The sequence below is a fragment of the Trachypithecus francoisi genome, unplaced genomic scaffold (genome assembly GCF_009764315.1).
Source record: "Trachypithecus francoisi isolate TF-2019V2 unplaced genomic scaffold, Tfra_2.0 Lachesis_group9, whole genome shotgun sequence".
Classification (NCBI taxonomy): Eukaryota; Metazoa; Chordata; class Mammalia; order Primates; family Cercopithecidae; genus Trachypithecus; species Trachypithecus francoisi.
The window spans coordinates 1,361,982-1,389,788 of record NW_022681474.1 but is presented as its reverse complement, the minus strand read 5'-3'; the positions used below and the strand labels follow the sequence as shown (position 1 = coordinate 1,389,788).

General features: G+C 60.1%; 2 protein-coding genes across 4 annotated transcripts in view; one reads left to right on the top strand and one right to left on the bottom strand.

The window, feature by feature from the left end:
• Positions 1 to 119: 119 nt before the first annotated feature.
• DPYSL4 (dihydropyrimidinase like 4) lies at positions 120 to 18,415 on the top strand. Of its 2 annotated transcripts, none has more exons than XM_033209777.1 (14): positions 120 to 413; positions 4,912 to 5,000; positions 5,672 to 5,856; positions 7,803 to 7,967; positions 9,781 to 9,842; positions 9,939 to 10,019; positions 11,233 to 11,301; positions 11,669 to 11,789; positions 12,545 to 12,701; positions 13,052 to 13,193; positions 14,651 to 14,821; positions 15,343 to 15,522; positions 16,405 to 16,570; positions 17,481 to 18,415. In XM_033209777.1, exons 1-14 carry the CDS (start codon positions 144 to 146, stop codon positions 17,570 to 17,572), a joined length of 1,950 nt encoding a protein of 649 aa, XP_033065668.1. In that variant the 5' UTR covers positions 120 to 143; the 3' UTR covers positions 17,573 to 18,415. The 2 variants fall into 2 exon arrangements, with proteins under 2 accessions (XP_033065668.1, XP_033065669.1); XM_033209778.1 differs by lacking the exon at positions 120 to 413 and adding an exon at positions 1,170 to 1,355.
• A 1,687-nt stretch (positions 18,416 to 20,102) lies between these two features.
• Positions 20,103 to 27,807, bottom strand: part of LOC117082790 (serine/threonine-protein kinase 32C) — a 102,072-nt gene continuing 94,367 nt past the window's right edge. For both annotated transcript variants that reach the window (XM_033209787.1, XM_033209788.1), the window contains exons 11-12: positions 21,649 to 21,716; positions 20,103 to 20,776 (exon numbers count right to left, since the gene is read on the bottom strand). In XM_033209787.1, the coding sequence (XP_033065678.1) occupies positions 20,638 to 20,776; positions 21,649 to 21,716 (207 nt within the window). In that variant the 3' untranslated portion in view covers positions 20,103 to 20,637. The remainder of the gene's footprint in view (positions 20,777 to 21,648; positions 21,717 to 27,807) is intronic.

Genomic DNA, 27,807 nt, shown 5'->3' with positions numbered 1-27,807 from the left:
ACCCGCTACGTGGACAGCGCCAGCTCCGCGCCGGGCGGCAGGAGGCGGAGAGAGGGCGCGGCCGCCAGGTCCGCCCCGTGCACCTGCAGCGCAGACCTCGCTGCAGGAGGCTCGGAGACCAGATCCTGTCGCCCGCTCCTGCCATGACCGCGCGGCAGCCTCAGGAGCCCGCGAGGCCTCTGGCCCGGCCCAAGCTCGGCTGCGTGTTCCGTTGCGTGGAGGACGCCTTCGAGAGCAAGACGCTGCCGCTGGACGCGCTGGGCGGCGGCCGCCGGGGCCCTCGGGTTGGGGAGCCAGTCTGCGGGGCGCGCGACGACTCGGAGCAGTCGGGCCAGCACTGCGGGGACCCCTCAACGGCCGCAGCAAGTCCCCGAGTGCAGCCCGGCGTGACCCAGGCCCGTGACCCCCAGCAGGTAGTGGCCTCGGGCCCGAGCGCGGACTCCCCGAGACCCTCGCACCCGGAGGACGCCGGGCGTGGGGCTCACCCGCTCCCCTCTGCGGGGCCTCCCTCTCCACAAAGGTCCTGAGCTTTCTGGGTCCTGCGACCCCCCTGAGGTCCCGCCCGCCACCGGGTCCCGGTCCCTGGCGAGCGCGAGCGCCTCCTGTCTCGCTGTCTCCGTGTCTCTCCGACTCGCGCCCCCCCGCCTGCCCTCCGTCTCTCGCGGGCGGCGTGGAACAGCCTCGCGGGGGCACAGCCTGGCGCTCAGACCCTGGCCCGGGTCATCCGCGAAGGAGCCGGCTTTGGCCAAGGCGCCTTCCTGGACCGGTGTGGCTCCCAGAGCGCCGCCGCCCGGGGTTGCCTGGCTGGGAATCCCGGGGCCTTGGGCGCCTCGCGTCTCCCGGGACCTGGGTTTCGCGCTGGAGGGCAGCGGGGGCGCGGGCGGGGCCTGGCAGGACGTGTCCGGACTCCCTCGTCTCCCCGGGGTGTAAACTCCGCACACATCAGCCGCAGCAGGTTGAAATCCCCACCCAGCCCTCGTCCGCGGGTCCCCGCGGGAGCCCAGGGTGCAGAGATCGGACCCTGCGGCCGCCCCTGCTACGCTGGGCGGTGAGTTGGGGGAGTTGGGGGGGGCCGGGGCGGGGCTTAAAGCGAAGGCGTGGCTGAGGGCGGGGGCGGGGCTCATGGGCGGAGAGGGGCCTGTCGGGGGCGGGGCCGGGGTGGGGGCGGGGCCCAGCGGGGGCGGGACCGGAACGGAGCCTGGCGGCCCCGCGCGCTCGCAGTCGGTCTCCCGCCGCCCCCACGCACGCGTCCCGGCTGACGCGTCCCCCGCCCGCCCCTGCTCGTGCCGCCCCTGCCAGAGACCCCCAGGAGCAGGATGTCCTTCCAGGGCAAGAAAAGCATCCCCCGGATCACGGTGAGCCCGGCCCCGCTTCGCCCGGCGCCCCCTGCCCGCCGCCCGGAGTGGGGCCTGAACGCGGGGCGGACCCTCCTGGCCTCGCGCGTTAGGGAGGCCCTGCCTTCGCGTCTGGCCCGTCCCGGCGCCCACCCTTCCCTGCCCGGCTTCTTGACGCTCCAGGGTCCGAGAGTCCCCGCGAGCGCCGCGCAGAACCCCTTACGGAGCGGGGCGCCCAGCCCGGCCCTGCCGGCTTCCGGGAGCCTCGGCTGAGCCCGGGGAGAACCCGGGGCCGGGCGGCCTGTCCCTCGGAGCGCTAGAGGCTCCTTCCTCCCGCGGCGGCCGGGCAGGCGAGGCGGGCGGACGCGGCCCTTTGTTGGCCCGGGCTGCTCCGGGGCGCGGGGAGATGCCGTTCCCGGCACAGCCCGTGGGCCGCCCGCCCCTTGGACGCACTGGCGCCGCGTCGGGAGCTCTTTGTCCGAGACAAAGCGATTCGGCCCCAGCCGCTCTGGCCGGAGTCCCTGGTGGCCCCGAACCCCTCCACTCACCTGGGTTCAGCGACTCCCAGGTGGCCGGGCGCCCCGGCAGCCCCCGAGCCTTCGAGAGCAGAGACCCCTCCCCAACACCCACACGCACCGGCGCGGGAGGTCCCGCTCTGCCAGAAACAAAGCCTCCCCACTCGGGAGGCGGGAGGCGGGCGATGGGGGTGGGAGGAAGGGAGGCTTCGGGACCCGGCAGGACCTGGGCGGGGGAGCCCATGGGGTCCCAGACCCGACTCTGGACGTGGCCTTGGGGGGAGGGCCGTGGGGTCTGACCTCTGGCATTAGCTCAAGCCGTGGGCTGTGGGCTCCCCTCCCTGAGACGCTGAGGGAGGAAGGAGCCCTCCCCTCTCCAGACGGGAGGGGCTCCTGCCTTCAGAGGGTTCTGCCCGGCTGGGTCTGGTCTTGATGAAGGAGATCCTGCCAGCCAGCTGGCATGTGGGGGTCGAGTTTGGGGGTGGCAGGAGGACCCCTTCCCAGGGCAGGTCAGGCATCCATGTCAGTGTTGGGGGGGCAGCTGCTTTCAGGGAACTTTCACCCCCTCCTCTGGGTGAGTGCAGTTAGAAGAGCATGGCCCCACACCCCAGCTGTGTCTCTTCTGGGGTCCAAACCCAGTCTGAGCGTGGGTGCCTGAACACTTGGGTGTCTATGAGCAGAGAGCCCAGACCACACGTCTCCTCAAGCCTCCCTCTGCCTGGTTGCGTTTTCTAGAGCTTCCTTGAAAATGCATGGGTCCCCTGGGAGGGGTGGAACGTGAAGAGGAGGGACAGCTCCGGGAAGGCAGCCAGGGCCTATTCGGCTACAGAGGCTCCAAATGCACGGTGGTGCGGGGTCAGCGCTGGGCCTGGCGCTCAGCGGGGACTGGGCAGGAGGAGGAGAGGTGCAGCAGCTGGGAACGGACAGCTCTGTAGACCAAGGGTCTAAAACTTCTTCCACAACTGGCCCGAGAGTAAATGCTGTCAGCTTTGTGGACCACACTTCCTGTTGCGGCTGCTTGACCCTGCCAGGAAAGCAGTGCTGGACACTTAGGAAGTCAGTGGGCACCAATGTGTTCCAACAAAAGTTTATCTGTGAATGCTGCAGTGTGAACTTTGTAGAATTTTTATGAGTCATGATATACTCTTTTTATTGTTTTCAGTGAATATACGAGAACCATTCTTAGCCTAGGGCTGTATGAAGCTAGGTAGAGGGTTAGGTCTGGCCTGTGGCATAGTCTGCCAGCCGTTTGTAGACTACGGGGTAGTGGTTTACAAGTCACTGGGATCCTGAAAATACAGCCTCACAGTTAGATGTCAGCAGTGAATCCTGTAATGGGGCTACTAGATAACGAACTCCTTCTCATTCTGAGAGTTTTACGAATTGTGCGCTTCAGTTTAATGCTCTTGGCTTCAGACTGACGGTGTGTGAAGGCTGCAGCCCCGCGCTAGGACCCTGGCCACCTGTGGGTGGGCCCTGGAAACCCAGGGCAGACAGCTGGACCTCCCTGTTGAATGCAGACGGTCAGTCCCGCCTGGTCAGTCGTTGGGCGTGCTGAGGCGCACGCGGGACAGTGGAGGGAAAAGCGCTGCCAAGTCCCGCCCGTGCGTGTGTCCTTCTCCATCTCCTTTCGCTCCTTTTTCGTGTTTCTCTCCCACATTCTCCACTGAGGTCAGATCTTCACCTCTGATGGTCATGCAGAGTCCCATCAGTGACACCCCACTTTCTGCCTAATCTTCTGCTTCCTGGCCATCTGGTAGGATTCTTAGAGGGGGATTTATGACTGCCAAGCACTGGAGTCAATCCCTGCCTAATGCCACAGCTCTGTGCTGCCAGGGCTGACCCACTGAGAGCCGGCCTCGCCAGCCTGACGCTCTGTGCCCCACTGGGAGTGCATCCGAGCTGCGCTGGAACCTGAGGTCGCCCCATCTCTTCCCCATCACCCCCATGGCCTCTTGGTCAGCAAGTCCTGCCCTCCTGACTCCCAGCCTCTCTAGAATCCACTCTCCTCCCATTCCTTCCCATAGTCCTGTCCCAGAGCTCCTCATCTCACTCAGACATCACTCCAGCAATGATCCTGCTTCCATTGTTAAACATCACAATCTACTTTCTAACACAGCAGCCAAGGTGATCTCTTTAAAACATCAATCAAACTAGGATTGAAACTTGCTTAAGGCCCCCAGTCAGGGGCAGCCATGGAGTCCCCAGGCTTACATAGCCTGCCCCTGCCAAGCTCTGGGCACCAACCTGTCTCTGGCACCACCACCCCACCAGAAGGTTCCAGACCTCGGCCTCCTCCCAGGTCTGCTGATGGCAGCTCAAGCCCTTTCCTGCCCCAGGGCCAAGCTGCTTCCTGGCTGGAATGCTCACCATGTCCGCCTTGCACCTGTATCAGCCACCCCCACCCCAGAGGTCCTTCTTCCAGCCCCTCTCATGGCCCTGCCATGGCGCCCTCACTGTGCTCTGCGCGTTCGTCGCTGACTGCGACGATCTGTGCACGTGTGTTTTTGCTGCTGGTGGCCTCCCCTCAGTGGGAGGCAGCCTCCTGGGGTGGGGACCATGCCTGTGGGGGTGCTGCTCTGCCTCTGCCTCCTGGCACCAACACTGGTCTGCAGTGTTTGGGTGGAACCAAAGTCCAGCTCTATCAGCTCCCATGTGGGTGGAAGACTGGGTGGAGGAGAGCAGGATCCCTGAGGCTGCACAAGAGGCCAAGAGACAGGGTTCACCTCCTGCCTCAGGCTGGGCTCCTTAATCCGATGGTAAATTAGAAGATATAAATATGACCTGTGGCACTGCCACACTTTCACCAACACGGGCTTTGCCCTCAGTGAGGCCTGGGCAGCAGCTCTGGGGTGTGCATGGCGCTTCTAGGGGAAACTGGTTTTGAGTACCTGGTGCCACTTTTTGGGGAATAATAAACCCCTGCAGGCTTTTGTGCTCGTTTTTACATCTAGAAATTTTGCCTGAATGTTTCAATCATAATTCCAGAGAAAGGAGTTGCACCAAGGGTGTTGCTGAGTAACTCAGTTTGGAGAAAAATTACCCTTTGTTGTTCCAAATAGAGTGACCGCCTTCTGATCAGAGGTGGGAGGATCGTGAATGACGACCAGTCCTTTTACGCTGATGTGCACGTGGAAGACGGCTTGATAAAGTAAGTTTCTGCCGAAAATACATTCCCAGCTCTTGTGTGTACGCACTGGTCACATGGTATCCAGGCAGTTGAAAATACGTCCCCAGCTCTTGTGTACACACTGGTCACATGGTATCCAGGCATTGACTTTTGGGTGAAATCCATGGGAGAGGTTTCTTCTTTTCCAAACCCATCCTTGGCAGCAGTAACCTGGTGGCCACTGTCAGAGCCCCGGCCTTCGGTGAGGGCAGAGGTATGTCAGGTGGCTGCAGGGCGAAAGCAGAACATCAGCTTCCATGTTTCTTTGTTCATCATGGCACTTAGTATCGTCCCTGGCTCACAGCAGGTGCTTCCTAAATACTGGTGCCCACACCTGTTAGCGCATCTGCTTCTGTCTGTCAAGCCGCTCCCTCCTGTAGTCAAAAAAGTAGCAACCAGGGACCTGAATGGAAAACCACAGGGCGTGGCGTCTGCGTGAGGCTGGACCCTGCAGTGACTGTCCTGAGCTGTGCTGAGGGATGCTTTGCTCCCTGGCACTCCCGAGGAGCTGGTCCAGTGAGTGGCCGGCCGTGCTGGCCTTTTCCTCGGGGTCTGCAGCTCACGTAAACACTTCAGCTCTGCGGCGTTGCTGGGAGCCCGTTTGGGCTCTGACCTGAGCTCACTGTAACCAGTGAAATCTCTGCTGCTTTCAGACAAATCGGAGAAAACCTCATCGTCCCTGGGGGCATCAAGACCATTGACGCCCATGGCCTGATGGTGCTTCCTGGTGGCGTTGACGTCCACACAAGGCTGCAGATGCCCGTCCTGGGCATGACCCCGGCTGACGACTTCTGTCAGGGCACCAAGGCAGCGCTAGCAGGAGGAACCACCATGATCTGTGAGTGTCTGGGTCTCCTCCTCTACAGGGGGCAGCCAGTGTCTGCCGCCCTCCCTCTGGCCAGGTGTGTGTGGGAGGAGGAGTGACGTCTAAAGGTGCCTTTATTGCATCTGAGAACCTGGAGTGCCTTTCTTATCCCTGTGTCTCGCCCTGGGTGTTTCTGCGTGGCCAGCTCTGGAATGCTCCTGGGATTTCCAGGACTGGAAATCAGGGGACTGACGTGTGTCCACTTGTTCTTTCCTGGGTACTAGTAGCTGGCCCAGAGCCGGGGTTTGGAAAACTCAAATGCCTTGGCGAGGGAATGGGTCGTGCTTTCTGAAATGCCAGATACATGTTTGACCTTGAGCCACATGCCTCGGAAGCTTGATATGTGGAAGGTTCTTGCTCATGTCAAGAAGAGTTAAGGATGGAGGCTGTATTTTTAGAAAAAGGATAATGCTCATTATTATCCCATCAAAAAATAACCAGCGTTGCCATTTCTGTAGTGCTGGCTGCGTGCCCGGCACGGGCTCTATCCTGACACCCGTCGGCTCACATGTTCTCCTCCTAAAACCCTCTCAGCTAAGCCCAGTTTAACAGGCGGGTGAGGGGAGTCCGCCTGCCCACCACGAGCACGTGGTAAGCTCAGGAGCCAGGACAAGGCCCCAGAGCCTAGACCCTGACCACACTGCGTGGCCTTGGGTGCATTCTCTCCGCTGCGTCCGTCTGGTGCAGACATCACTGCTGTGGTTGAGAATGGGTCTGGGCCTAGCTGAACCTGGTTCTATAGTTTTCTAGCTATGTGACTCCAGATAACTCAGCTGGCTTTTACCAGTCACACTTCGTTGACCTGTAAAACAGAACACTGGCCTCACAAGATTGTGAGTCGTGTGAGTTAATGCACGTAAGTTGCTTTGTGTCCCTGGCATGCCAGGGAGGGCAGCTCTGAGGACCCTGGGACACCTCGCAGGGACATTTAGCCAAATCACAGCTTGGTTTGGTTTACTCAGCCACAAAGGGAGGGAAAACCAGCAGCAGCCCACCTTGCAGTCTGAGGAGACTGGCCATTGCTCACGCCCTTTGGGCGGCGGCCCAAGCCGGTCAGGATGTCTGCACAGTCGAGACCACCTGCTTTGTGCCAGTGCCAAGGCACCCGGCCAGCTGTGGGTCCCCGCGAAGACAGAAACACCACAGACACGAGGCTGGCCTCTGTCCTGCCTCCGTCTTCCTCTGCCTGCAGGCCCAGGCTGGCACTGTGGGTGGCTGCAGGGAGGGTGGGTGCCCACTTCATCCTGTTGGGTTGTGTAGGGTCCCGAGGGAGGGCTGTGCTGGAGGAAGGCATCCCTGGTGGGCGTGCCCTCCTGTCAGACCACCTGGCTTGGAGCTGTCTCCTGGCTGCACCAGGAGAGGCCAGTAAGCAGTGTTGGGGCCTTGGGTGTGTTGTTAGTGGGGCAGCAGCACGATGGCTATGTGCAGGGGGCAGGATGGCCCCTTTCAAGTCTTGTGGAGCCAGTGGGGCACTCGGGAAACCAGCCCAGCTCCCGCTGTTCTGGGAAGGCACTGAGAGACGGGGCCCAGCACCTTGGACAGCACACTGGCCCTGTCTGGCCCTGGGGGTGCCTCACCCAGGCTGAGACAGGAGCTGGAGGCGGGGCAAAGCCCTGACCTCCCGCGCTCCTCCACGTGCGATGTGGGAGTGGGGTGGTTTGGGGTGGGGCTCTTCCTCTCTCCCCTCTCCCTTCTGTGCTCAGAGGGTGGCTGGGGGACTTGGGTCAGAAGGTTCCTCTTTGAACAAAGCGATAGAACAGGTTCGTGACAGCGTCATCCTCAGAGGCCGGTGGCCTCTGCTGTGTCTCCCTCAAATGGTCTTCTGGTCTCTTGGGAACATGAAACAATCTCCCATGGAGGAGGCAGAGGTGGGAACTGGGGACCGGTGGGGGAAGCTGCTGACCATGCTGCCTTCACAGTGGACCATGTCTTCCCCGACACGGGTGTGAGCCTGCTGTCGGCCTACGAGCAGTGGCGGGAGCGGGCGGACAGCGCGGCCTGCTGCGACTACTCCCTGCACGTGGACATCACCCGCTGGCACGAGAGCATCAAGGAGGAGCTGGAGGCCCTGGTCAAGGAGAAGGGTGAGGGTGGCTGGAGGGGCTGGAGGGCGGGCATGGAGCCTGGCGGAGGGGCCTCTGCCCTGACCCTGTCCTGCTGGTGGTGCTGATCTCCCCCAGGGCAGGTGTCCGGGTTTGAGTCGAAGTTGGAGAAAAGCCATTTGAAGGCCCATCCCACCGTCAGAGGCTCTAGACCAAGAGGCCTTCTCTTTCCCAATCCAAGGGACCCACCCTGGAATTATCCTCCCAATGAAAAGATACAGCAGGTCCCTGGTTTCTTAGAAAAGAGGCTGCCCAGGGTGGAAGAGCAGCCATTCCTCATCTCCTAGCATTTGGGGATCCTTTCAGAAGGAGACCCTTTAAATCCATATCTCTTTGTTGTCATCTGTGCTAAAACAGATCAGTCTATAAACAAGTTTAACATTTTTCCCACAAGAAAACCCTGAAGCTAAAACCACATCAGAGTTTCATAGTGGGTTTGACAAGTGTCATAGCTGATTATAACTGATCTCTCCTAATCTGAGTCCGGCCCACAGCTTCCGGCCTGGAGGTGGGGGCGCGATGGGGTCCGAGCAAGCCCAGGAGGCTGTCAGGCCCTAGCACTGCCAGGGATGCCTGCTACCCACTCCCTATGGGCCTGAAGAGGCCGGGGTGTTTCTTGAAGGCCCTTCCTCTGGGTTCCCATTCCCCAGAGGGTGATGGTCATCACACAGGTGCCCCTTGGTGTCAGGAGCCCTCACCTCCCTGCCCGGGGGCTGGTGGAGCCCATCAGTTCTCGGTCCCTGGGCCTCACTCCAGGCAGCTGCTCTGCCACCCGTGCTTTTCTGTGAGTGGACCCGGGAGGCCTGTGGCCTCGTGTCTCAGAGCGGAGGTGGAAGCAGGGCCTGCACCTCCTCTCCCCCTGCGGGGGCACTGCTGGGGCCTCTGCTGCCTGAGAGCCACACAGGAGTTGTAGGTCCTGTGCCCACGGGGTGGTGTTGCAGGGACAGCCCCACATCCCAACCATCACCTTCATCAGGGGCGCCAGATGCCCACCTGGAGGGATGGCGTGTGGGGCACAGGCTGACTCGGTTTCCCCAGCATGCCTTAGCGGGTCACACTAGCACTTTCCACCCAGCCAGGAGGGGATGCCATGGGCTGGGTGGGCTTGAGTGATGGGAGGTTGGGATCCTGCCTCCAGGCCCAGGCGGGTCCCCACACAGGTCCCGAGTCCTGGGGGAGGTGGATGGGCTCTGGCTGTCCAGGAAACAGGAGAGCTCAGCCCTCTTCCTGTTTGGGCCCCAATGTCAGAGGCAGCCCCTGGTCCTTCTGCTCGTCCTAAGGGCCCAGCCCTGAGATCTGGGCGCTCCCACAAGCCTGCACCATGAGCCAGGCATGGCAAGTGGGGCTCCAAGGTCCCACAGGCAGGTGCTGGATGTGCTGGTCGGCTAGAATGGAGGTCACCAGCACAGTGCGGCCTGGGCCGCACTTCCAGTGGGGGGCCAGTGGAACTCAGGCCGAGAGCCCAGGCACAGTGGCTCTTCCAGTAACGGGGGGTCTGCTGGACAGGTGTGAGGGGTTCTCACCTGCATTTGCCACTGGGTGGACAATCAGTTTTTAACCCAGAGCACAGGAGCAGGCAAGGAGGGCCGGGATGTAGCTGCCTCGCCTCACTTCCCGGCTGGCTGGTGTGTGCATGGAAGCAGGGGTCTGCTCGCATGGCTGGCAAGCCATCCATGGAAGCACTGCGGGAGAGGGGCCCAAGACCCCCGACCCTCCAGTGGGCAGGGAGCAGCAGAGCCTCCTCGGGTTGTCCGACTGGTGATGGCTGAGCCTCTGACTCCCACCTCTTCTCCAGGCGTGAACTCCTTCCTGGTCTTCATGGCATACAAGGACCGGTGCCAGTGCAGCGACAGCCAGGTAAGGGCAGGTGTGGAGAAGGAGTGGGCAGGTGTGTCCCAGGCCGCTGCTGGCACAGGCGCAGTCCCGCCCAGCACCCACCACTTCTCTTCCCAGATGTACGAGATCTTCAGCATCATCCGGGACCTGGGGGCCTTGGCCCAGGTGCACGCTGAGAACGGGGACATCGTGGAGGAGGTGCTGTGGGGCGGGGGCTGCCGTGGGGCGGAGCGGGGGTCTGAGGGTGACCTTCCTGTTACGCAGACATCAGCACAGAATCCTACACAACCTTGAGGCAGGGTCACAGCTTACCCTGAGTCAAAGGTCAACCAGTGAGTTAGACTGGGCGGGGGTGGGGAGCTTTGAGGCCTTAAAACAGCTTCTCCTCGATCCAAATACCTCAAAACCAAAGTTCAGCCCATGGATCCAGGCCCCTCCCACGGAGCGGGGCCCCCTCTGGGGGTTGGGTTGCCACCTTCCTTCCAGGCAAGGGCACCCATGTGGACAGGGCCACATCCTTCAGACACATCCCATTGGGCTGGGGAGGGCCTGAGCCCACGTGCGGTGCCGCTGATCCCCCAGGCCCCTGGGCCCTGCACCTTGTTTCCCCCTCCAGCTCAGGCACCCACGGGTACAGATGGAGTTCAGAGAGTGGGCCCCCCCATCCCTGTGCGACCTCAGTGGGGGTCACCACACAGGACACACCTCCCTGACACTGCAAACCCACAGTGAGACTTCCTGGGATGGGACGGGCTCTGCCCACCTCCTGAGCTCTACAGGAAGGTGGTGGCACTCGGGCAGGGGCACGTGGGGGGTCCCCAGTGTCCTCGTCCACCCGTCCAGCTGCGAGGGCATCGGGGCATCACAGACACTTCTGTGGCCCAAGGCCAGGCCCCAGGTGCACCGTCAGGAGGTCATCCTGGGTCCAGCAGATGCTCCACATATAGCGGGAGGGAGCCTCAGTATTGGGGCTGCATCTCCTGGCCAGTACCATGTCTTCCCTGACACGAGCAGGCGCTGTAGTGCACATCTCTACGGAAGGGCAGTGCTGGAGGAAGGAGTGGTTGTCCATTCCTGACCTGCAGAGCCCTCCCCGCCTGTGTGAACCCCCACACATGCCCCTGCTGGGGGAGTCAGCACCATGGGCATGGTGGAGTCAGGGTGGAGTCTTGGCGCCATCAGTAAGGAGCTCTGCAGCCTCAGGCAAGCCACTTCCCCTATCCAAGCTGTCCCCTCCTTGGTAACTCAGGGAGCAGGAATCGCGCCTCTCCAAGCTCCTCCACCCTCTATTCTGAGTTCTCTGGCTGGCAAATTCTGGGAGGCCTGAGGGTCCAGGACCACTTGGGGAATGGGGTTAGCATCCAAGGCCCAGGCTCCCTTCAGGGCTGGAGCATCCTGGTGGTTTCTTTAGGAGCAGAAGCGGTTGCTGGAGCTTGGCATCACTGGTCCCGAGGGCCACGTGCTCAGCCGCCCCGAGGAGGTAAGATCCAGGCGCCACGGTGCACCTGGGCGAACTCTGCGCGGGCCGCGCCACGGCGCACCTGGGCGAACTCTGCCCGGACCGCTGCTGCCTGGGGCCGTGCTGACCCTGGCCCTGGGCTCCTGGCCCTGCCACTGTGCTCGCCCTGACCTCATCTGGGAGGCATGAATCCCTCCTCTACCACCCTACAGCCTGTACCCAAGGCCCAGAACGTGATGTGGGCAGACCCAGGCACTGAGCCCAAGGCTGGGGCGCTCCTACTAGGCTGCCCTGAGCCTGGGATCCCATGGGTGACCCCTGGACATCCCCATTGCCCACACTGGTCTGGAGCCCTCGTGTGGCCTGATCCCTCCCACCTCGTCCCCAGGTGGAGGCTGAGGCGGTGTACCGAGCTGTCACCATCGCCAAGCAGGCCAACTGCCCACTGTACATCACCAAGGTGATGAGCAAGGGGGCAGCCGACGCCATCGCCCAGGCCAAGCGCAGAGGTGAGCGCCCAGCCCTGCCTCTGATGCCAGGGGGCCTCTGGGTCTGGTCTGGTTTCCCTCCTCTTGCTGTCCCCACTGAGTCCTGAAACCTTGTTTTCTGGGCCTGCCTGGGGCTGTGCAGGTCCCTGGCGCGGGGGGCAAGTGGGGGGCAGGGGGCGGGGCTCTTCTGTGTGTTTCCTGCATCGAGAGTTGAAACTGAAATCTGCTCAGTTAACTGCGAAAAGGACTCTGAGGTGCGCAGGTGAACGGGGGTCTGCAGGGGCAAGGCCTGGGCCTCACTCAGGACACGAAGCAGCCTTGGGGCAGCAGACCAGGCCCTTCTCGGGGGTACCCCACCCCACCTAGGAGCATTTCTCACCCACCAACTGGTGAGAGCTGCTTCAGCTGTGAGCTGGAACCCTGGTGAGGCCATGACCAGGGCACCCCAGGCTGGTCAGCCGCCGTGCAGCTCACTGTGCCTCACTGCGGCCCACAGGCACGCCCTGGCCCCGCTGGAGTGCCCGGGGTCCTGGAATGGGATGTGGGCAGAGAAAGGACCCAGTGTCCTTTCCTGGAAGGACTCCCAGAGCCAACCACGTCTGTCCGGGACCCAGGCCTCTGCCCTCCTGCCCATGGCCAGGGACTCTAGACAGGGGACAAGCTGTCTTGAGGCCAAGAAAGTGAGGGGCAGTCGGGGGTGTCAGCAGCAGCAGTGCTCGGGGCTCCATGGGGTCCAGGTGGTCAGCGGGGCACCTCTCATGGGCCTCATGCTCCAGGGGTGGTCGTGTTTGGGGAGCCCATCACCGCCAGCCTGGGCACCGACGGTTCTCACTACTGGAGCAAGAACTGGGCCAAGGCCGCAGCCTTCGTCACATCGCCCCCTGTCAACCCAGACCCCACCACGGCAGACCACCTCACCTGCCTGCTGTCCAGGTAAGCAGCCGCTCCAGGTGGCCCCAGATTGGCTGCATGCTGCACACCCTGCCAAGGCTGTGGCCCACTAGTAGCCCTGACACCCCAGGCCTCTCCCACGGCTCCCGTGGGGCAGCCCAGACAGTGGCAGGTGGGGGAAGTCTGAGCCCTTTGGTCCCAGCTGGGGCTCCCCTGGCAGGAACCAGTCCCTGCTCCCCTGCACAGAGGCACCAGCTTTGCCCAGCGAGAGCCACTCAGATGACCTCTAGCTCCTGCGGTTGTGCTGGCCAAGGGGGCTGGAGTTGACCTGGCTTCTGCCAGCTCAGGAAGGCCAGGACCCCTGGGCCTCTCTGACCCTGGCTTGTTTCCAGTGGGGACCTCCAGGTGACAGGCAGTGCCCACTGCACCTTCACCACTGCCCAGAAGGCCGTGGGCAAGGACAACTTCACGCTGATCCCTGAGGGCACCAACGGCATTGAGGAGCGCATGTCGATGGTCTGGGAGAAATGTGTGGTGAGCACAAACCTGGCCGGGGCACGCCGTCTGGGGAGCGGCTGTGGGTGGGATTCTGACGGCTGGTCAGAAGGGAACCCACCTAACCAGTGCATACTCGTGAAACAGATCAGAGCACACGGCTCTGGGGTGGCAGATCCTCCACCTAGGGCGCCCCAGACACATGGTTCTCGCCCTTCCAGATGAGACTCTAACAGCAACAGGGGCAGCTGGTAGCCCCCCGACCCCCAGCTGATTCTAGTGTTGCCCGGACACTGGGTTTGCCCAGGGGTCAGCATGGGGGCTCCATGCTGTGACGTTAGTGCTCCTCCTGCAATGCCCTCAGGACCTATCGCCCCATCCTGTGCCCTCCCGCATCCTCAGCCCCACCTTCCCGTCCTGTACCCTCCCGCATCCTCAGCCCCACCTTCCCGTCCTGTGCCCTCCCGCATCCTCAGCCCCACCTTCCCGTCCTGTGCCCTCCCGCATCCTCAGCCCCACCTTCCCGTCCTGTGCCCTCCCGCATCCTCAGCCCCACCTTCCCGTCCTGTGCCCTCCCGCATCCTCAGCCCCACCTTCCCGTCCTGTGCCCTCCGCATCCTCAGCCCCACCTTCCCGTCCTGTGCCCTCCGCATCCTCAGCCCCACCTTCCCGTCCTGTGCCCTCCCGCATCCTCAGCCCCACCTTCCTGTCCTGTACCCTCCCGCATCCTCAGCCCCACCCCCTGGTCCCCTCCCCATCCTGTGCCCTCCCGCATCCTCAGCCCCACCTTCCCGTCCTGTGCCCTCCCGCATCCTCAGCCCCACCTTCCCGTCCTGGGCCCTCCCGCATCCTCAGCCCCACCTCACCCAGCAACGGAGCTCTTTCCCTCAGCTGCTCCTGCCTCCCCAGCCTCCAGGGCTGCCCAAGGAGACTGCCAAGTCCTTCAGGGCACACGGGTATTGACATTGAAGCTTCACCCTTGCTGAACCTTCGTGGAAGCTTTACCCACAAAGTGAACGCAGAAAGGCTTCGTCCAGCAAGGGGCAGACCAGCGGGCGTCACTGAGATGGGCTTACTGATTCCCCAGTACAGCCTGGCAGGTGTTCTTACCCCCCGAGTGTTGCCATGGCAAGGGCCGTGGCTGGAGCCCTGTCCTGATCTTGGCTGCCTGGGTGGCACTCTAGTGCCTGTCTTCATGGGGGCCTGGTATCCATCTTTGTGGGGCCCCAGCAGCCCAGCATCCAACCTCTCGGAGGCCCCGTGTCCTGCTGTCCAACCTTGTGGGGGACCCGGTGGCCCAGCGTCTGTCCTCACAGGGGCCTGGTGGCCTGGCATCCATCCTTGCGGGGTCCTGGTGGCCTGGTATCCATCCTTGTGGGTGGGCCCAGTGGCCCAGCGTCTGTCCTCGTGGGGACCCGGTAGCCCAGCGTCTGTCCTCGTGGGAGCCCCACCCCAGCCCCACCCGTCACCCTCAGCCTAGCCTTCTTGTTCCCCAGGCCTCTGGGAAGATGGACGAGAATGAGTTTGTTGCCGTGACCAGTACAAATGCTGCCAAAATCTTCAATTTTTACCCAAGGAAGGGACGAGTGGCTGTGGGCTCTGACGCTGACCTGGTCATATGGAACCCCAAGGCCACCAGGATCATCTCTGCTAAGAGCCACAATCTGGTAAGAGAAGGCGGCTGTAAGTCAGGGCTGGCCTTTGTGGAGCTGGGCCCCGAGGCAGCCTTCCCAGAAGAGGCGCAGGACAGAGGCCCACGTGGCAGCAGCAGTGGACTCAGCCATCCCAGGGCCATCCACACAGTGTGTCCCACGCCAGGCACTGAAATGGGCCCTGTCCACGTCACTTCGCTGCGTGACAGCTGCATCTGTGGTCCCCTTGTGCCATGGAGGAGGCCAGGGCAGAGCGGTGCCGTGTGCACCTGCCAAGCCAATGGGGAAGTGACCGACCCTGCCTGCCCACGCCTGTCCCCATTGTCCTCAAGAGAAACATGGGACTCAGAAACGAGGTCTGTAGGCTGAGGGGAACATAGTTCCAACCCCTAAGTCCCAGCATCTTGCTAGGGGCTCAGTGCAGGCACACTGGGCCTGCTTCACACTGGGCGGCCGCAGTGCTCCAGCGGCTCAGTGGGGATGGGACTGTTGGGCGCCAGCATGGAGGCACTGGACCCTCAGGCCTCTCTCCCCAGAACGTGGAGTATAACATTTTCGAGGGAGTGGAGTGCCGGGGAGCGCCCGCCGTGGTCGTAAGTCAGGGCCGAGTGGTGCTGGAGGACGGAAAGATGTTTGTCACTCCGGGGGCGGGCCGCTTCATCCCTCGGAAGACATTCCCGGACTTCGTCTACAAGAGGATCAAAGCTCGCAACAGGGTAGGGCGGCACCCGCGAGGGTGTTGTGCAGGCGGGTGGGTGGGCGCTGATTTCTGGGCCCGGAACGCACCCCTGGTCAGCCTGGCCTGGCCCCCGGAGGGGTCAGGAAGACGGAGCGGGGCCGCTGCTTGCCCAGGGCCCTGGTGGGTCTGAGTGGAGCAGAGCCTGCTCCCAGAATATGGCAGGGGAGGCCCCCATGGTGCTGGGACCTTCAGGCCCTGGATCAGCTCTGCAAGTGCCTGTGAACGGCAGCTGAGTCCCACCCGAGTCATCCATGTTGTTAGATAAAACAGATATAAAGTGAGCAGACATCTACCTCCCATGGGAGCTGCCAGTTGGGCCTTAGTGTGGGTCCTTCAGGGATTCCCCGTGGACAAATGTGCACCCTGATCTGTGGCCTGGGGCGTGGACTCCTCTCCACATGGGCTCTCGGGAGCTCAGCCATGGCAGCCCCTCCCCAGGCCTTCCGGTCTCTTACTGTGGCGACACCACGTTTGCCCGGGATCATCCGTGTCCGACAGTGCAGCAGGTGTGGTCTGCCCGGACCACCAGGTGCTTCACACGCACAGGGACACTCGCAGTGGTGTCTGTGCACACACAAGTGCACGTGGGACCGCGGAGGGAGGATGAGCGTGTGCACCTGTGTTGATAAGACTGGGGAGGGACGTGTGCACACACGTGTAGGTGGGACCGTAGGAGGGCATTATACATGTGTGGGGAGGACTGCAAGGAGGGAGGCATGTGTGAACGTGGGGTGAACACCCCCCCCCCAGGGCAGCCCCAAATTCCTGAAGCTGGCACTGGAGGCACAGAGCAGGCCCAGCCCTCCAGCTGTCCATGCTCAGCCCCTCATGCCCCATCTCTGGCCCCACACCCCCACAGCTGGCGGAGATCCATGGTGTGCCCCGTGGGCTGTATGATGGGCCCGTCCATGAGGTGATGGTGCCTGCCAAGCCAGGGAGTGGCGCTCAGGCCCGCGCGTCCTGCCCAGGCAAGATCTCAGTCCCTCCTGTGCGCAACCTACACCAGTCGGGGTTCAGCCTATCTGGTGAGTCGGGCCTGGGGCACCAGGTGGGGTGAGGGGCTCTGCTGGAGCGTCCTGAGGGGGCCCTGGGGCCTCAGGTACCAGGGACCAGCCTGTGCCCAGAGGGGCTGCACACAGAAGGCAGCCAGCTGGGGACTGGGGCAGGAGATGCTGCTGGGGGTGTGGGGAGGCCCCTCCTGCCCCGTCTGCCCAGGGCATGTGATGAACCCCCCACCTTGGAGAGAGTGGCACTGGGGTGGGGGTGTCACATGGAGCCCAGGAGTGAGTGTGGTTCCAGCCTCGGGGGAGGTGAGGGGCCTTGACGAGGACCTCAGGATCATGTGGAATCCAGGTCCCCACCCAGCTGGCCCCAGAACCAAGCTTGAGGCACAAGGGAGGGGTCTGGGCTGTGTCCTGGGGCCCCTGAGGGATGTGGGAGAATGCTTGGGAGGGCTCGGGCTGCCAGGGTTCGGCCTCTGGCCTCCTAGCAGTGCTCCTGGTGCACTCTCCCAGCCCGGGGCAGTGACAGCAAAGCCCTACTCACCTCCTGGGGACTCAGGCCTGGGGGCAGGTCCCTGAGAACCCAGCACTGAGAGGCCAGGGGCAGCCTTTCATCACCCGGGGCCCACAGCAGGGATGAGGCAGGACTGGCCCGGGCTCCTCTCAGGACAGGAAGGGATTCCTGCAGGGTCAGCTGGAGCCCGCAGTCCCCACAGCTCTTAGGATCTCCCGAGCAGCCTCACCTGCACCCCGGGCCTCAGGGATGGGAGACCTGCCGGGCACCTCGTCTGCTTGGCCTTCTGGTGGTGGCAGGCGTGCAGGGGCTCCACGGTCCTGGCCCCGCTGACGCAGCCAGTGACTGTGCCTCTCACCGTGAATAGAAGGGACCCTGCCCCTGCCCCATTCTCCCTGCCCACCTGTGCCCTTTCTTCAGGGTCTCAGGCTGATGACCACATCGCCCGACGCACAGCGCAGAAGATCATGGCACCGCCTGGCGGCCGCTCCAACATCACCTCTCTCTCCTAGACGCCCAGGACTGGCCCTGTGGGCTGTGCTGGCCCCACCCGAGGCCGCGGGGGCCCCGGGGCACTCGCCCCCCTCCTTAGCGTTTTCTTTGGTAGAAGTTTCCAAAGGTGCTTGGCGGTCTTGCCTTCCCCCTCCTCACAGGCTCTCCTTGTGGGGTCCCAAGTCCTGCTGCCAAGAGCCCCTCGAGAGAAGGGCTGAACCTGGGGAGATGTCACTGCTAGGGTGAGGTGGTACCACATGGCAGGGACAGTGCCGGCAGCCTGAGCCCAGGCACCCTAGTGCCCACTGGGCCTGGCATGGGGACAGGGAACCTGCTGAGCTCACAGAGCGCAGGAGCAGCTGGACACTGGGTTTCTTGGCGAACCGGCAAGGGGCCGAGTCCTGCCTGGTGGGCGTTTGCCACCTCCCCACCACCAGTCACTGCCTCACAGAGCCCCGCACGCCTGCAGCCGCTCCTTGGAGGCCTATGCCCGTCGTGGGCCAGGGAGGAGAGTGGGAGCAGAACCCTCCTGCCTGGCACAGCTGCTGAGACTTCAGGGACCCATCAGAACCTGGTGCCGCGCAGCCCTGCCCGTGGAGGGTTCCTTTTACACACCCCGAGGCCCACACCTAAGCTTTCGTAGTAGCCCTCGTCCGGGGAAGTTCTGCAATCCTTTAGGAAGACACTGCTCTTATTACAGATTGTGTAATTCCGTAGGCTTCTTAGTAGCAGCTTTGTACACTGAGGACACTGTAGCCAGGAACCTGTGCATGCCACCCACCGCCTGGACAGGCCGTCACCCTCCTCTGATGTGAATCGAGCCCATTAAAGACGTCTGGGTTTGAAGCCGCCTGTGCGTGGAAGGCCCCGTCTCCTCTCCCCAACGCCGTTTCTGCAGAGGCAGGGCCCGGCTGGCTGTGGGCTGGTCCAACTCCTCCTGCAGCCACAGCTCTTCTCCCCGAATGGCAGGGAGGAGCTCAACCTCTCACAGGGAAGAGGACCAGCAGGGCAGCCGACAGCCAGGGCAGGGCAGAGGGGGCCCCCCCCACGTTCTCACTGGACAGCCTGAGCCGCCCCAGAGGGCCGGGCAGCATGCACGGGAGCGTGTGGAAGCGAAGCATACTCCACTGCCACCCGGGTGGGTGCTGCCCACAGACGCAGGCCCAGCACTCAAGGCCGGGCAGCTGTGAGGCTCTGACCTGAGCCCCCTAAGGTCGTGACTGCAGTGCTGGCACATGCTGTGTCTCATAAAAAGGGTGTGTAGACGCTCCCAGATGGTTGTCCTCACCCCAAGAGCAGGGCCTGGCTGCAGTCACTGGGCACTCACTGCTGGCCGACGAGCACAGAGGGCCAGGGACTCACCTCATGCCACCGGTTCTCTGGCCCCTGCCTATGCACCAATGGTGATGGAGAATTTCCTGCCGTGGTCTCTGGGGACCACAGGCGGGCCCATCTCTGACCCTGGGCTTCTCATTAAGCTGTGCAAAGCCCAGGCAGCAGCCCTGGAGGAGGCCCTGGGCCCTCAGCATTTCCTTCCTGGGGCTCCCTCTGGCCCAGATATGGGAGCTGACGTCCCCCACACCAGCATCTCCCGCTCTGCCCCAGTGTGGGGGGTGATCTAGGGAACCAGACAGCACCTAGACCCCACCAGTGTCTCAGAGAAGGACAAGGTGCACCATCCTGTCATGTGCCCCAAATGCACTTACACAAACCCCCACACCTGTCCTTCCCCCGAGCCTGTCTGACATCACCAGACTTTCACCGAGCACACGGCACCTCTGGGCCCTCGCAGGGACCAGGCCACCCTTCCTGGTAGTGACTTGGGCGTCGTGTCCACCATGTGAGCTGCTGAGGGCTGGAAGGCTAATTCCTGCCATGATTCAGTGGACGGGTGGGTGGGGGGCGGGGAGCTGCGTTCTCTCCCCTCAGACTTCTCACTCGGCTCCTGGCACGGCCGGTTCTTCCCCAAATGTTCTTCGGCTGTTGTCATCTCGCAGCCCAGTCAAGGACAGGAGGGCCCTGTTTGCCAGGGGTGCAGCGGGACTCGTGGACACCGGTCTAGGCACGTGTCCACCATGGCCGCTGTCCTGGGAGGGGGCATAGACCTGACACACCCATTCCCCCAGAGGAAACCAGCACAGGCCTGTCTGGAGCGCTGGGCTGATGGGCTCCTCCTCCAGCGAGACCAGAGAGACGCGCACAGGCCGTTTACCCAGTTTCAGTTCCAACGACAGAACCACCCAGCTGCAGCGAGAGAGACGTGTCCCTTTCCGGAGGGCCAAGCACTGCCCAGCACTGCGGTGGCTCCCCTGTGCACGGCGCTGTCCTGGGCTCCTCTGCCTCCAGCACCGTCTCTGCCTTCCACAGCCTTACGGCTCCAGAGCCACGGAGACAGGCACCCACCCCAAAGCCATCGTCCTGGAACTCTGGGGGCCTCTGCCCTGAGGTACTGCACCCCCAACTGGCTGCCCTAAGTCCAGGCCAACCAGAAACTGCAGGCACGGGCCTGATGGCCAGGCAGACACAGGACATGCGCAGAACATGCAACACCGAGCGGTTCTCACGTTGTAATTCTCAGAAGTGAAAACGATACAGAAATTGCTGGGGCAGTGTGAATCTCTAGAAAACATTCACCTCCCCACCCACTACCCCCAACCCGCGCCCCTGACCTCCAAGAACTGAGCCAAGCCTGGGACACCTGCGGCCTGTTCTGCAAGGGCTCACCTTGTGAGGAGGGCTGTGCACAGCCTCGGGCTGAGTGGGGACAAAGACTCCTGTCTCATCCACGGCCCCGGCCCCCCATGAGCGGTAAGAGTGCCCAGCAGCACTTCCTCCATCCAGGCGGGTCTCGGGGGCCCGCAGGCAATGCCCTCCTTGCTGCCCTCCACAGGCGTCCGCTGCACCCACAGCCTCTTGTCCCCTGCACCACCACGAGCCCAAGGTGTGAAATGTGTCCAGGCACTGTGGGCACTGCCAGCCAGGCTGCTGGATGGGAACGTGAATGCCAGGCCTCGGCCCATGGCCCTCCCTCTGGCAGCCGAGTCTCCAAAGCAGCTCAAGGGGTGAGGATCACGGGCATCCCGGCCTAGCCGCTCCCGGCCGAGGGGCAGATGGGGCCGCACATGGGAAGGGCGGAGCGTTCCTCGTCCTCCACAGGTTCTGCAGCATCCCTGGGCTCAGGGACAGGGAGAGGCTCGCTCGGGAGGTCCTGGCTCCTCTTCAACCTGGGATGACAGGAACACACGGAGGGCGTTATGCCCCCACCTCCCTGGCCTCACGGTCCCATGACCTGCCCATTGGACTCACGGCACAGGCCATGGCGTGGATGCCCAAGATGGCCCACAGGCTGGGTGTCTGCTGGAAAGGCCAGGCTCCCAACACACTGGGTGTGGCAGGGAGCCTGGGGGCGGGTAGGGGCACGGGAGCACACTGGCAAGGCTCGGGGTGTTTCCAGCCAGAAGCCGAAAGGCCTGATTCTCTGCAGGTGCCGTAGGTCAGTGACTTGGGAACAAGGCTCGGCTGAGCCTCATTCTTCACCCGATCGTCTGACCCCCAGGGTGCCAGCCAGTGCCCTCACCTGTCTGCACACGCCCTGCAAGTCCTGCCCACAAGAGCTCAGACACCTCCTCCAGGAGGCCCTCTTGCCCCGCACAGGCAGAGGGGGCACGCATCCTCCCTTGGGCCCAAGGTGGCAGCTGCTGCTATTTCTGGCCTTGCCTGCTGCTAGTCATCTGTGCCCTTCTGTCCTCTAGGGCCTGACATTGAGGAGAGGTCTGCTGAGAGACTGAGAGTGCCTGGGTGGGGAGTTGACGTGGCTCTGATGGGGCCTCCTAGGAAGTCACCCCCCCTCACCTGGGCAAACGACGAGTCTCTCCCCAGATTCCAGCCACAGGCCCCGCGGGAGCTCAAACATGCCAGAGCCTGGCAGGGGCCTCCTGCCGCTCCCCTCCACAGCCGCTGCTCAGAGTCCCCAAAGATAGTGGGGCCACACACCCCAGGCCCACGGATGCCAGCTCATGTGGCCAAGAAAACCTTAAACCTTAGCCCCATTTTCCTCCTCTCTGCCACCATGCCCACCCACCCCCAACACACTCACTTTTCTCTGTTAAAAATCACAAAGTCTTGCTGGATTGCATCAAGGCAGTCTTGAAGATAGTCATTCTCCTGTGGACGGAAAGGCACATGTGAGTGTGGGGGACACTGTCCAGGTTCCGCCCACTCCCCTCAAGTGAGTGTCTGGGCATCCCCATCGGGCCTCCACCTGTGGCTTTCTTTGGCCGATGGCCTCTGGGCTGTTGAAGCATCCCGGCCCCCCAGGAGCCAGACTGCCAGGGAGCTCGCATCTCCGCGGGGGATTCACCCAAGCCCGAGGGACGCCAATGCCCAGCTCCCTTGCCTCAGGGTGGATGGCTTGGACTTGCTCCGTGGGGCCTGCCGGACCAGGCGGAAGCTGTTCTCTGCGGGACTTTGCTGGAAACCACTCCCTTGCCAGGCCTTTCCTGTCTCATACCAGCTTCTCCCAGCCCCTCATCACAGCACACACAAGCCCATCCCAGGCCTGCTTCTGGGGCCCTGCCCAGAGAATCTTGGAACCAGGGCTGTCTTAGAAGCAAGCCCTCAGGACAGGTTTGTGGACTGAGGCTGCCCCTTGCAGGACCCACCCTTGGTGGTGTGATGGGCAGGCAGGATTACTTCCTCCGGGCAGCAGGACCGATTCCCAAGACGCAGGGGTCGGGAGGGTATGGGTGGGGTGGAGGGGTGCTGGTCACTCAATGCTGGCGTGGTGTGGGGAAAGCATCATTACGGTGGCCACGGACTTGGATGGTGACGTCAGTCACTACCAACGTGTGAGCAAATGACAGACCCAGATCAGTCAAGTCACAGTGGAAAGTGCAGGGAGTCGCAGTCCTCAGGGTGGCGTTAAAAGGGCCCCCATCTGCAGCTGAGGTGAGAGGATGCCCACTTTTGAGGACCACAGAGCCTCAGATCCACAGGCTCAGGAAGTCACCCATGTCACAGCCAAGGCCCTGCGAGGGAGGGTGCTGGGCTCTGAAGGCCGGAGGGGATGTGTGAGTGGGTGCACACAAGAACGCTCACCCCTATCTAGACACACGAGAACGCTCACCCCTATCTAGACATACAAAAGGTATAGCAAAATCCAGTGTTTCCATCTTACGGGACCACCATCCCACACGACTGGCCAGTGAAGGAAGCGTCATTATGCAGTGTGTGACAACAGTCTGCGTTCACTCCAGATGGACAACAGCATGCTTTCACGGCCCCACCCAGGGCTAAGGGGTCTCTTCACTGTCAGTGTCGTCTGTGCCTCAACCACCTGGACACTCTTGCCCGCTATCCATGGATCCTATTTTTGGTCTCGCTCTGTCACCCAGGCTGGAGTGCAGCGGCGTGATCTTGGCTCACTGCCAACTCCGCCTCCCAGGATGAGGGTCTGACTGAGCCACCGGGATCTTGCAATCCACAGTGACACAGGGTGGGAGGGGTTGGGGTGGGCACCAGGGATGCAGAATGTGAGCGCCCGTCGTGGCCCTGTGTACAGCCCAGTGGCAGGGGCTGCTGGTCATCCTGCAATGTCCACAGCCATGTTTTCCTAGGCAGAGAGGTTACCAGAAGCCTGAGGAGCTGCTCCAGAAACATCTGAAAGAGGTGGCTCTGAGCGGTGCTGAAGCCGGGCTGTGAGTCACTGAGATGTGCAAGCACGACCCTTTTCCACAGGGACTCCCAAGGTGTGTGGAGCGCTCCCAGCAGGACACCATAGTGAGGTCTGTGCCTGGCCCGGATTGGCCCTGCCCTTCCTCTGACGGCCCTGCCTGTGCCTCTTCCTTGGGTGGCTGGAGCCCTTTGCCAGCACACACAGAGCCAGGGGGCCACAAAGGGGCCCTTTGCCCATGACTGGTGGGTGTGGGCGTTTGAAAGCCCAGCTCCCTCAGGGCAGGGACCTCTTGAGTCACAGGTGATGCTCCAGGGTCCCCTGAAGGCTGAAGCCGCTCCCCACAGGGTTTCTGGATTTCTGCTTGAAAGCCAAGCTCTGCTGGCATCTCCCATCCCGCAGGCAGTGGGGGACGGGGTTCTCTCCTGGATGCACTTTCTGAGTAACTCGACCAGGAATCCCCATCTCAGGGCACCTGTAGTGCCTCCACATGTGCTGAGACACAGCATCGGACCCCAGATGTCACCCACAGTGATGAGGGGCCTGGGAAATGGACCAGGCTTCAGTCCCTAACACCATCACAAATCTGCTTGGCAGCTCAGGTGCAATTGTCAAAACCCTCAGCATTCAGTGGAAATGCAAGGGACCCAGAATAGTCAAATAATGTCCAAAAAGAACAAAACTGGGGGATTCACAGAACCTGATTTGAAAGCTTGCTACAAAGCTGCAGTTATCAAGATGGTCCCGGCACAGGGCAGACATCCGGACCAATGGAACAAAATGGCAAGTCAAAAAACAAGGTGTGATGTCAAAAGCAATTCAACGGGGAAAGAATCGTCTTTTCAGCAAATGATGCTGGGACAGTCCAATATCCACTGATGAGAGAATAAAGCTGGACTCTCACCTGACATTGTTCATAAAAATTAACTCAAAATGAATCATGCAGCTAAATGCAAGAGCTGAAACTATACGATACTTAGAAGGAAGTGTGGGAGTAAATCCCCGTGGCCTCAGCTGAGGTGATGGATCCTTAGACAAAGCACAGTAGCCGAGGAGGAAATCGCCACGTTGGACAACGTCAAGGTCCACGTAGCCGAGGAGGAAATCGCCACGTTGGACAACGTCAAGGTCCACGTAGCCGAGGAGGAAATCGCCACGTTGGACAACGTCAAGGTCCACGTAGCCGAGGAGGAAATCGCCACGTTGGACAACGTCAAGGTCCAAGTAGCCGAGGAAATCGCCATGTTGGACAACGTCAAGGTACAAGACTTCCCTGCTGCAAATGATGCCCTCAAGCAAGAGAAAAGATAGCCCACGGAACAGGAGAAGACACCTGCCAATCACCTGTCTGACCAGACACCTGCGTCCAGGAATAAAATACATAAGTCTTACGCAGAAACACAAAGACGAGCAAGGACTTCTGGCTTCTGCTCTGCCGTGAACAACGTGGAAGGCCTCATTCCCATCCCTGCAACAGGAAAAATGCTGAACTAATGAAAATCAATGACTTTTCCTGGACCCATCAGAGAGCTGAGGTCAAAGCACCACTGCGACCCCCAAGTCTAGAGAGACGGGTGAGCAGTCACAGCCAAGACCCACTGGCCTGGAGCAGAGCTGACGGTGCAGGAGCCGCAGGAACACCTCCCAGGCAGCTCTGGGGAACGGTTGGGGTTGTATGCAGAACTCCCGGGCTGCAGTCTTATGGGGCCCCCAACCTTTTGTGGGTTTCCCCTCCAGGAACCCTGCCAGGTCTTAATGAAGCCAAGGATGATCCCTTCCCGGCTCTGGCATGGGATGGGGACAGTCAGCGCTGTGATACCTGGAGCATTCTCCACAGCAATGGAATTTGCTCTCCAAAGGAAAGGCTTATCTCACTGGGGGAAGACTGGTTTTCAGCCTGTACCCCGCTTTAGCCTGTCTCACTTAAGGGGAGGGGAAAAGCAGATCAACAACTGTGAAGGGGCACGGGCCCCCGAGACTGAGATGTGGTCACAGACTGTGGAACAGTTCCCTCCCCGCCACCTTCCCAACACACCCACAGGGCTTCTGCAGTGTGACAGGGATTCCAGCAGATAGGGTCACAAAATGCAGACTCTCTCTGAGGAGGAGGATATAGGGAAGCCCAAGGGCAACCAAGGAAATGAAAACAAATGTGAAGCCTCTGGTACCCACAGCTACAGCAGACATTAAACCCTGCCCCAAACCTGGCCTAATAACATAAACATAAACCTCACACTAAAGGCCCACCTACAGGTGAGCTCTTATTACCAGATGCATCATGTCCAGCTTTCAACAAACATTACAAGGGAGACTGCAAGATCTTAAGGAAAAAAACAGTGTGAAGAGACAATGCACGCATTAGAATGGATCCAGATATGGCACCCAGGTTGGAATTATCAAACAGGAAATTTAAAATAACTGTGATTAATATGGTAAGGGCTCTAAGGGAAGAGTATGCAAGAACAGATGGGGAACAGACGGGCAATGTAAGCAGAGAGATGGAAACTCCAAGGAGGAATCAAAAGGAAATGCTGGAAATAGAAAACACTGTAACAGAAATGAGGATGTCTTTGATGGTTCCTCAGTAGACTGGATCCAGATGAGGAAGGAATCTATGAGCTTGAAGAAATGTCAACAGAAAATTCTCAAACTGAAATGCAAAGAGGAAAAAAAAGTGAAAAAAATGAACAGACCATCCAAGAGCTGTGGGACAATTTCAGACGGCACCACACATGCATAATTGGATTTCCAGCAGATGAAGAGAAAGAGAACAGAATACTTGAAATAATAATGACTGGGAATTTTCTGAAATTAATGACAGACACCAAACTACAGATCCAAGAAGCTCAGAGAACACCAAGCAGAATGAAGATATCAAAACAAATCTGCACCTAGGCATATCATTACTCAAATTGCAGAAAACCAAAGAGAAAATCTTGAAAGGAGCTGGGAGTGGAGGGTAGGGAGGAATTCTACTTACAGAAAAAGAATTAGAGCAGACTGCTTGTTAGAAATCACATAAGCAAGAAGACAGTGGAGTGAAATATTAAAGTGCAAAAAACCTACCAAGCTAGAATTCTATATCCAGTGAAATTATTCTTTAAAGGTGAAATAAAAATAAAGACCTTTTTGGACAAACATAAAGGGAAGGAATTCATCTCCGTTAGACCTGTCCTATAAGACATGTTAAACAAAGTTCTTCAGGGGGAGGAAAATGATTTAGGTCAGCAACTTGGGTCTACATAAAGAAAGGAGGCACTTTAGAGGAGGAATGAATAAAGGTAAAATGAAATTTGTAATTTTTCTTAATTGATCCAAAATATAACTGTTTAAAATAACAGTAGTAACAACATAGTGAGCATTTATAGCATAGTGCGCAACTGTAGCATACAAAGGAAATGAATGACAGCAATGTCATCAGGAACAGGAGGAATGCATGAGAGGTGCCGTCACAAGGCACCCCACTGCACACGAGGGGGCAGTGTGTCAGGTGAAGGCAGTCTGTATGCTAAAGGTATACTGCAATGTCCAGGCCAACCACTAAATATATTTCAAAAAGAAGTATAATAGGCTAGGAGAGGAGATAAACCACAATCCTATAAAATGCTTAATTAAAACCAGAAAAAGCAGAAAAATAAGGAAAAAAGAAGGAACAACAAATAGACTACACTTATAAATATGGTAGATATCATATTGAATTTATCAATGATCACTTATTTATTTACGAGACAGTGTGTCTCTCTGTCACCCAGGCTGGAGTGCAGGGGCATGACCATAGCTCACTGCAGCCTTGAACTCCTGGGCTCACACGATCCTACTGCCTCAGCCTCCTGTGTAGTTGGTATCACAGGTGTGTCCCACCACACCCAGCTAATTTTAAATTTTTGGGTAGAGACAGGATCTTGCCATGTTGCCCAGCCTGGTCTCAAACTCCTGGGCTCAACCAATCCTCTCACCTCAGCCTCTCAAGTCACTGGGACTACAGGCATGCACTGTTACACCTGGCTAATTTTTTAAGTATTTTATAGAGCCACTGATAAGGTTTGGCTGTGTCCCCACCCCACTCTCAGCTTGAATTGTAACTCCCACAATTCCTACGTGTCGTGGGAGGAACCTGGTGGGAGGTCACTGAATTATGGGGATGGGTCTTTCCTGTGCTGTTGTCATGATAGTGAATGAGTCTCATGAGATCTGATGGTTTGAAAAACAAAAGTTTCCCTGCACAAGCTCTCTGCCTGCTGCCATCCATGTAAGATGTGACTTGCTCCTCCTTGCCTTCCACCGTGATTGTGAGGCCTCCCCAGCCATGAGGAACTGTGAGTCCACTAAACCTTTGCCTGTATAAATCACCCAGTCTCGGGTATGTGTTTATTAGAAGCATGAAAACAGACTAATACAGTAAATGGGTACCGGTAAAGTAGGGTGCTGCTGAAATGATACCCAAAATGTGGAAGCAACTTTTTAGAATTGGGTAACAGGCAGAGGCTGTAACAGTCTGGAGAGCTCAGAAGAAGACAGGAAAATGTGGGAAAGTTTGGAACTTCCTAGAGACTTGTTGAATGGCTTTGACCAAAATGCTGATAA

Coding starts and splice junctions, on each gene's coding strand:
- DPYSL4 (XM_033209777.1), top strand. CDS start 144: ATGACCGCGCGGCAGCCTCAGGAGCCCGCGAGGCCTCTGGCCCGGCCC. Junction 5,001..5,671: donor GTGGAAGACGGCTTGATAAA/GTAAGTTTCTGC, acceptor TGCTGCTTTCAG/ACAAATCGGAGAAAACCTCA. Junction 7,968..9,780: donor GGCCCTGGTCAAGGAGAAGG/GTGAGGGTGGCT, acceptor CCTCTTCTCCAG/GCGTGAACTCCTTCCTGGTC.